We start from the raw sequence: 9,487 nt of genomic DNA, 5'->3' as shown, positions 1-9,487 counted from the left end.
CTAGGAAACCACGGCTAAGGTGAGGAAACAAGGCTAGGAAACCACGGCTAAGGAGAGGAAACAAGGCTAGGAAACCACGGCTAAGGAGAGGAAACAAGGCTAGGAAACCGCGCCTAAGGACAGGGGGGCCTTGCTGGTGACCCTGTTGGGGATTTATTCCAGATTGAAGTCCTACTGAACCAGCATGGCTACCACAGCCTCCTGCAGCTCCTTCCCATCCGGTCTGCGTTTAGTTGGACCATCAGTTATCTTTCAACAGGACCATGACCCCAAACACCCCCCCAGGCGGTGTAGGGGCTGTTGGACCCAGAAGGAGAGTGATGGAGGGCTGCCCCCCCACAGTCCCCGGACCTGAATATATTCTTTGGTCCCTTAAATAGAAAATAAACCGACCTGCTGACTCGTCCTCCTCCTCTTTACAGCGTCTCTCCGATCCTGCAGAGACAAAGAGATATGAAGACAGACAGACAGACAGGCAGACAGACAGACAGGCAGACAGACAGACAGGCAGACAGACAGACAGGCAGACAGACAGGCAGACAGACAGACAGACAGACAGACAGACAGACAGGCAGACAGACAGACAGACAGACAGACAGACAGGCAGACAGACAGGCAGACAGACAGACAGGCAGGCAGACAGACAGACAGACAGACAGACAGACAGACAGGCAGACAGACAGACAGACAGACAGACAGACAGGCAGACAGACAGGCAGACAGACAGACAGACAGGCAGACAGACAGACAGACAGACAGGCAGACAGACAGGCAGACAGGCAGACAGACAGACAGGCAGACAGACAGACAGACAGACAGACAGACAGACAGACAGGCAGGCAGACAGACAGACAGACAGGCAGACAGACAGACAGACAGACAGACAGACAGGCAGACAGGCAGACAGACAGACAGAGAGACAGACAGAGAGACAGACAGACAGACAGACAGAGAGACAGAGAGGACAGACAGACAGACAGACAGACAGACAGACAGGCAGACAGACAGACAGACAGACAGACAGACAGACAGACAGGCAGGCAGACAGACAGACAGACAGAGAGACAGACAGAGAGACAGACAGACAGACAGACAGAGAGACAGAGAGACAGACAGACAGACAGACAGACAGACAGACAGGCAGACAGACAGACAGACAGGCAGGTAGACAGACAGACAGGCAGACAGACGGACCTTGGTGTCCCTCAGTCTGCTGAGGAGTGAGACAGGTGCTGATCTCAGGTCAGATCTCGGATTCAGATCACCTGAAACAGGAAGTGACATCATCTTCAACAGGTTAACAGGGACCAGAATCCCCCCCCCCCATCACATGACCTCGGCCACAGACAGACAAGTACACAGACAGACAGACAGACCTGCAGGGGGGGCTGTGTCCCTGAGCAGCTGGTAGAACTGGCTGAGGTACATCACCACAGACAGAGAGTCCGACCACATCTCGTCCTCTGTCATCAGGGGACAGATCCCGAAATATCGCTGAGACACGTCCAATGCCAGCCGGGTGTTAGCGTCCACGGAGGACGCGTCCAGGGACTCAAAGTCTCTGAGGACAGACGGATGGCATCAGTGAGACAGGATAGCCTATCCCGTCTTAAAGGGACAGATCAATGTGAGACAGCTTGTCCAATCTTAAAGGGACAGATCAATGTGAGACAGCTTGTCCCGTCTTAAAGGACAGATCAATGTGAGACAGCCTGTCCCGTCTTAAAGGGACAGATCATGTGAGACAGCCTGTCCCGTCTTAAAGGGATAGATCAATGTGAGACAGCCTGTCCCGTCTTAAAGGGATAGATCAATGTGAGACAGCCTGTCCCGTCTTAAAGGGACAGATCAATGTGAGACAGCCTGTCCAATCTTAAAGGGACAGATCAATGTGAGACAGCCTGTATTACATGAGATCCGGTCTGAATCGGTGAATCAAGGCACAGAGAGCGAGCCCACTCTTCCAGGAAGTCGTCAGGTCGTTGACGGCAACGCCACGGTAACCACGGGTCTGCTCCTGACACCAGGTCAGCAGCTGATTGGACCGAGAGAGAGAGCCTATCAGAGAGAAGAAGGACAGTTGGCCAATCACGTCACAGCTCATTCACAGCCATGGTAAGAACTCAGTAACCATGGTGACTCACTGTGGGATGACGGCAGGCGAATGATGTCACCGCAGGCTGTGTTAAGCCCCGCCCCCTCACCTGTGTCCACCAGGTGTCTCACCTGAAACAGGGAGAAAGGTTTTTATGTTATTATATATTATTATATAGGTATGTTACCTGATCAGGTGTGTGTTACCTGGTCAGGTGTGTGCTACCTGGTCAGGTGTGTGTTACCTGGTCCAGTGTGAGTTACCTGGTCAGGTGTGTGTTACCTGGTCAGGTGTGAGTTACCTGGTCAGGTGTGTGTTACCTGGTCAGGTGTGAGTTACCTGGTCAGGTGTGTGCTACCTGGTCAGGTGTGTGCTACCTGGTCCGGTGTGTGTTACCTGGTCCGGTGTGTGCTACCTGGTCCGGTGTGTGTTACCTGGTCAGGTGTGTGCTACCTGGTCAGGTGTGTGTTACCTGGTCAGGTGTGTGCTACCTGGTCAGGTGTGTATTATCTGGTCAGGTGTGTGCTACCTGGTCAGGTGTGAGTTACCTGGTCAGGTGTGTGTTACCTGGTCAGGTGTGTGTTACCTTGTCAGGTGTGTGTTACCTGGTCAGGTGTGAGTTACCTGGTCAGGTGTGTGTTACCTGGTCAGGTGTGTGCTACTGGTCCGGTGTGTGTTACCTGGTCCGGTGTGTGCTACCTGGTCCGGTGTGTGTTACCTGGTCAGGTGTGTGCTACCTGGTCAGGTGTGTGTTACCTGGTCAGGTGTGTGCTACCTGGTCAGGTGTGTGTTACCTGGTCAGGTGTGTGCTACCTGGTCAGGTGTGAGTTACCTGGTCAGGTGTGTGTTACCTGGTCAGGTGTGTGTTACCTTGTCAGGTGTGTGTTACCTGGTCAGGTGTGAGTTACCTGGTCAGGTGTGTGTTACCTGGTCAGGTGTGGTCAGCAGCAGCTTGGTGTTCAGGTATCTGGTCGTCGGGTCGACTGTAAAAAGACTGAAGTTCTTCTGGAGATTCTCTGGAGTCGTTTGAGGGAGGAGACGGTACAGACTCTCTCTGGGGGGGGGCAGAGAGACAGACAGACATGCAGACAGACAGGCAGACAGGCAGACAGACAGACAGACAGACAGACAGGCAGACAGACAGACAGGCAGGCAGACAGACAGACAGACAGGCAGACAGACAGACAGACAGGCAGACAGACAGACAGACAGACAGGCAGACAGACAGACAGGCAGACAGGCAGACAGACAGGCAGACAGGCAGACAGGCAGACAGGCAGACAGACAGGCAGACAGACAGACAGACAGACACAGACAGACAGGCAGACAGGCAGACAGGCAGACAGACAGACAGGCAGACAGAGAGACAGACAGACAGGCAGACACAGACAGACAGACAGGCAGACAGGCAGACAGACAGACAGGCAGACAGAGAGACAGACAGACAGACAGACAGACAGACAGACAGACGGACAGACAGACAGGCAGACAGGCAGACAGACAGACAGACAGACAGACAGGCAGACAGAGAGACAGACAGACAGGCAGACACAGACAGACAGACAGGCAGACAGACAGACAGACAGACAGACAGACAGGCAGACAGAGAGACAGACAGACAGACAGGCAGACAGAGAGACAGACAGGCAGACAGACAGACAGACAGACAGACAGGCAGAAAGACAGACAGACAGGCAAATGGAGGAATCCAGTCTCACATGACATGTGCAGGGCTGCAGGGTCAGGAGCCTTGGTGTTGTAGTGTCAACAGGTTTTAGAGCATTCAGCATTTACATCATTTACATGATTAACTTCTTATTAAGAACTGACCCAGACAACGTGCCGAACATCATGAACCCCGTGAAGAGACAGGAGCATATGTCAACAGCTGAGAAGATTTGGGTCTGTGGTGAACAGGTCCAGGGGTCCTGGTGTAGGGACCAGGGACCCAAAGTTAAATTAATGTTGAGGGATCAACTAAGACCACTGAGATTCTAAAGAATGAGAACCACTGATTTACATCACTTCTAATCCTTTAACCTTTGAGCCGAGTCCACTAAAATGAACTGAAGCTGCACCACCAGCGCGCTGCTCACCTCCATCTTTACAGAGAGAGGACAGGAAGTGACGGACGGTCTGTGAGACCCAGAGCTCAGACCTGGAGCCGGGGAAAGGCACCTGGCAGACCTGGAGCCGGGGAAGGCACCTGGCAGACCTGGAGCCGGGAAAGGCACCTGGCAGACCTGGAGCCGGGGAAAAGCACCTGGCAGACCTGGAGCCGGGGAAAAGCACCTGACAGACTGGAGCCGGGGAAAAGCACCTGGCATGGCTCGGGAACAATTCGAAACTTCCACAGACAGGAGCGCTCTTGAACCCCCTCACAGTCTTGAGTGGCTCAACAGATAGATCAAACTCATCTTTCAGATATCTGACCGACCAGGTTGACACTACAGCGTGAGACATCGGGGGGGGGGGGGCGTGTGAAACCAGTCACATGCGCGTGTCTCACGGCCAATGCGTGAGAGTTGGCAGCCCTGCACAGTAGTATAGATGCCGCTAACGTTAGCACATAGTAGTATAGATGCCGCTAACGTTAGCACATAGTAGTATAGATGCCGCTAACGTTAGCACATAGTAGTATAGATGCCGCTAACGTTAGCACATAGTAGTATAGATGGCGCAAACGTTAGCACATAGTAGCATGGATGGCGCAAACGTTAGCACATAGTAGCATGGATGGCGCAAACGTTAGCACATAGTAGCATGGATGGCGCAAACGTTAGCACATAGTAGCATGGATGGCGCAAACGTTAGCACATAGTAGTATGGATGGCGCAAACGTTAGCACATAGTAGCATGGATGGCGCTAACGTTAGCACATAGTAGCATGGATGGCGCTAACGTTAGCACATAGTAGTATGGATGGCGCAAACGTTAGCACATTGTAGCATGGATGGCGCTAACGTTAGCACATAGTAGCATGGATGGCGCTAACGTTAGCACATAGTAGCATGGATGGCGCAACGTTAGCACATAGTAGCATGGATGGCGCAAACGTTAGCACATAGTAGTATGGATGGCGCAAACGTTAGCACATAGTAGCATGGATGGCGCTAACGTTAGCACATAGTAGCATGGATGGCGCTAACGTTAGCACATAGTAGTATGGATGGCGCAAACGTTAGCACATTGTAGCATGGATGGCGCTAACGTTAGCACATAGTAGCATGGATGGCGCTAACGTTAGCACATAGTAGTATAGATGCCACTAACGTTAGCACATAGTAGCATGGATGGCGCTAGCGTTAGCACATAGTAGTATAGATGCCGCTAACGTTAGCACATAGTAGCATGGATGGCGCTAACGTTAGCACATAGTAGCATGGATGGCGCTAACGTTAGCACATAGTAGCATGGATGGCGCTAACGTTAGCACATAGTAGCATGGATGGCGCTAACGTTAGCACATAGTAGCATGGATGGCGCTAACGTTAACACATAGTAGCATGGATGACTGAAAAAGAAGAAAACCGAGATCCGGAAGACAAGCAGTAAGACGTTCCCATCATCCTCAGCCTTATCTGAGAGACATGTTTGAGACAGGAGACATCAAGAAGGACTCCTGGCCAACGTGCTGGGGAACTTCTTCATTAATGTCTGTTTAGTATTTCATATTTTTTCCAGAAGCCATATTTGAGCACACACACATACATGTAGATTCCTTTACATGTTAAGGGGAAGATTAAAAATAGAAACGGATCTGTGAATTCATATCTCGCTACTCAGTCAGAATCTCATTAACCTGGAGTCCCAGTTTCTGTCATAATAATCCTATGTGATGTTTTAGGTCTGGTGGCAGACAGCCATTTAAAATGTAGCCATTGCCACATAAAGACGTGTCCTCCATGTCCACTGTAGTGTCTCAGTGTCTCTCTAGTAACGTCTGTCTGCTCCAGGGAGCTTTGTCAACGCAAGGCTACTTTTACTTTTATACTTAAAGTACATTTCCAAGCTTGTACTTTGTCACTTTTACTTGAGTAAAGAAGTTTAATCAGTACTTCCACTTTTACCGGAGTATTTTTTAACTCAAGTCTGTACTTCTACTTAAGTACGGAAAGTGAGTACTTTTGCCATCTCTGCTACAGGTGTATGTATTACTAGGTGTAGAAATTAGTAGTACTACAGGTGTATATATGAGTAGTATTACAGGTGTATATTAGTAATACAAGTGTATAAATGAGTAGTACTACAGGTGTTTATATGATTATTGCTACAGATGTATATTAGAACTACAGGTGTGTATATTAACCCCAACCGGCCCGTCAGACGCCGCCTACCAAGAGCCTGGGTCTGGGCCTGGGTCTGGGTCTGGGTCTGTCCCAGGTTTCTGCCTAAAGGAGGTTTTCCTCTCCACTGTGGCCCTGTTGCTGCTCTGGAGGAAACTACTAGACCTGTTGGGTCCTTGTAAATTCTGGAGTGTGGTCTAGACCTGCTCTATCTGGTCCAGACCTACTCTATCTGGTCTAGACCTGGTCTATCTGTAAAGTGTCTTGAGATAACTCTTGTTATGAATTGATACTATAAATAAAATTGAATTGAATTGAATGATTAGTACTACAGGTGTATATATGAGTAGTAAAGGTGTATATTAGTACTACAGGTGTAAATATGAGTAGTACTACAGGTGTATATCAGTACTACAGGTGTATATATGAGTAGTACAGGTGTATATTAGTACTACAGGTGTATATTAGTAGTACAGGTGTATATTAGTACTACAGGTGTAAATATGAGTAGTACTACAGGTGTTTATATGACTAGTACTACAGGTGTATATCAGTACTACAGGTGTATAAATGGGTAGTACTACAGGTGTGTATATGATTATTACTACAGGTGTATATTAGTACTACAGGTGTGTATATGATTAGTACTACAGGTGTATATATGAGTAGTACTACAGGTGTGTTCTAGTACTACAGGTGTGTACCGGTCTGCCAGTACGTCCAGCGGAGCCGCTCCCTGACTCCAGCGGCTGATCATCCAGGCTGAATCCAACGCCGCCAGAAAACCTCGAGCTATCCCTGTCCCCATTGGCCAGAAGGGCTGGCAGACAGACAGGCAGACAGACAGACAGACAGACAGTCAAGAGACAGACATGATGATTACTGGGTACTAGATTACCCATGATGCATCAGCCCCACCTCCAGCAGGCTGTCCCCCACCAGCGTGACCAGCAGCTGGTGCCCGTGGCGCTGCCGCACCGCGGCCGCGTTCTCCGACGCGTACATGCAGGTGAAGTCGAACATGGCGACGTCCGGCTGGCCGCGGTGGTTCTCGGCGAAGTCCAGAGACGGGAGCTGATGATTGGTCGAGAAGTCGGCGGCCTCGCGGGCGAACGCCTGCAATGCATTCTGGTCCACATTGGCCTTGGAGAGAAGCAGCGCCGTGTCTGCAAAGTCCTGAAAGAGGAAGACATTTAGATCCATTACCCGTTCTCTGGGGGGGCCGGGGAAGTCCCCCTCCTGTTTCCTTAGGGTCTAATGACACAAGCCGGACGGATACACCTGTTCCAGGTGTGTTACCTGTCTAGTGACTCTGTTCCAGGTGTGTTACCTGTTCCAGGTGTGTTACCTGTCTAGTGACTCTGTTCCAGGTGTGTTACCTGTTCCAGGTGTGTTATCTGTCTATTGACTCTGTTCCAGGTGTATTTACCTGTTCCAGGTGTATTTACCTGTTCAGGTGTGTTATCTGTCTATTGACTCTGTTCCAGGTGTATTTACCTGTTCCAGGTGTGTTTCTGTCTATTGACTCTGTTCCAGGTGTATTTACCTGTTCCAGGTGTATTTACCTGTTCCAGGTGTGTTATCTGTCTATTGACTCTGTTCCAGGTGTATTTACCTGTTCAGGTGTGTTATCTGTCTATTGACTCTGTTCCAGGTGTATTTACCTGTTCCAGTGTATTTACCTGTTCCAGGTGTGTTATCTGTCTATTGACTCTGTTCCAGGTGTATTTACCTGTTCCAGGTGTGTTATCTGTCTATTGACTCTGTTCCAGGTGTATTTACATGTTCCAGGTGTATTTACCTGTTCCAGGTGTGTTACCTGTCTATTGACTCGTTCCAGGTGTATTTTACTGTTCCAGGTGTATTTACCTGTTCCAGGTGTATTTACCTGTTCCAGGTGTATTTACCTGTTCCAGGTGTGTTACCTGTCTATTGACTCTTTCCAGGTGTATTTACCTGTTCAGGTGTATTTACCTGTTCCAGGTGTGTACCTGTCTATTGACTCTGTTCCAGGTGTATTACCTGTTCCAGGTGTATTACCTGTTTAATGACTCTTTTCTGCAGTAGACTCTGTTTCTTTGCCGTCATCACAAAGTAGTGCGTGTCGTCTTTGTAATACACAATGTTCTCGAGGTCGATTCCTGAAACATCACAACAGATGTTAACAGCCAGATGTTACACAGATCCAGACGTCAGACAGATCCAGATGTTGGACAGATCCAGATGTTGGACAGATCCAGATGTGGACCCAGATCCAGATGTGGACCACGATCCAGATGTGGACCACGATCCAGATGTGTACCTGTCTCCTGCCGTAGCTCGGTGAAGAACCTCTGGTTGAAGATGAAGGCGACCCCGTGATCTCCTCCACTTTGGCCTCGGCCGTCGTCTTTCTGTTCTTAAAGTTGGCCGTGATGGCGATGGCCAGCTTCCCCGGAACTCCTTACGCCGGAACCCCGGGGGGGGGGGAGGGGGAGGGGGGGGGGGGGGGGGGGGGGGGGGGGGGGGGGCAGATGCTGCATATTCCCCCTCTCATTCCCCTGCTCTGGTGTTCGGTTCATTTTCATTTACCTGTAACCACGGAGACGGAGCTGTGGTTTACCTGGGAGCGTGTTCCTGCGTCCGTCCGCCCCGATGATGACATCAAACTCCAGCTCACTGAGAGGATGAGACGGGGGGACTCAGCTCCATCTCCAGCCCACCTCTGGACAATGGGAGGACAGGGACACGTTACATCTATTACATAGTCTGTCCCCAGAGGACGCTCTACAACGTCCCTGTTAGTGATGGCGTTGCATGGTCTGCCCCAGAGGACGCTCTACAACGTCCCCGTTAGTGATGGCGTTGCATTCGTCTGTCCACCAGAGGACGCTCTACAACGTCCCTGTTGGTGGGGGTTGCATAGTCTGTCCACCAGAGGACGCTCTACATCGTCCATGTTAGTGATGGCGTGGCATAGTCTGTCCACAGAGGACGCTCTACAACGTCCCCGTTAGTGATGGCGTTGCATGGTCTGTCCCAAGAGGACGCTCTACATCGTCCCTGTTAGTGATGGCACTTGCATAGTCTGTCCACCAGAGGACGCTCTACATCGTCCCTGGTAGTG

General features: G+C 50.3%; 1 protein-coding gene across 1 annotated transcript; it reads right to left on the bottom strand.

Annotated features, from left to right (window-relative positions):
* Window positions 1–393: 393 nt before the first annotated feature.
* On the bottom strand, window positions 394–9,085 carry LOC116685557 (protein-methionine sulfoxide oxidase mical3b-like; the record flags this gene model as incomplete). Its single annotated transcript, XM_032510559.1, is given in 12 exon segments — window positions 394–435; window positions 1,195–1,265; window positions 1,377–1,561; window positions 1,911–2,058; window positions 2,145–2,226; window positions 3,023–3,149; window positions 7,086–7,201; window positions 7,300–7,557; window positions 8,422–8,522; window positions 8,684–8,740; window positions 8,743–8,823; window positions 8,953–9,085. Coding segments are annotated over 12 exon segments (1,401 nt in total), but the record flags the coding sequence as incomplete, so codon positions are not given.
* Between the last annotated feature and the right edge of the window lie 402 nt (window positions 9,086–9,487).

This window comes from Etheostoma spectabile, unplaced genomic scaffold, assembly GCF_008692095.1.
Source record: "Etheostoma spectabile isolate EspeVRDwgs_2016 unplaced genomic scaffold, UIUC_Espe_1.0 scaffold00569996, whole genome shotgun sequence".
Lineage (NCBI taxonomy): Eukaryota > Metazoa > Chordata > Actinopteri > Perciformes > Percidae > Etheostoma > Etheostoma spectabile.
The sequence above is the reverse complement of the archived record's forward strand: the minus strand, read 5'-3'. Positions and strand labels throughout refer to the sequence as shown.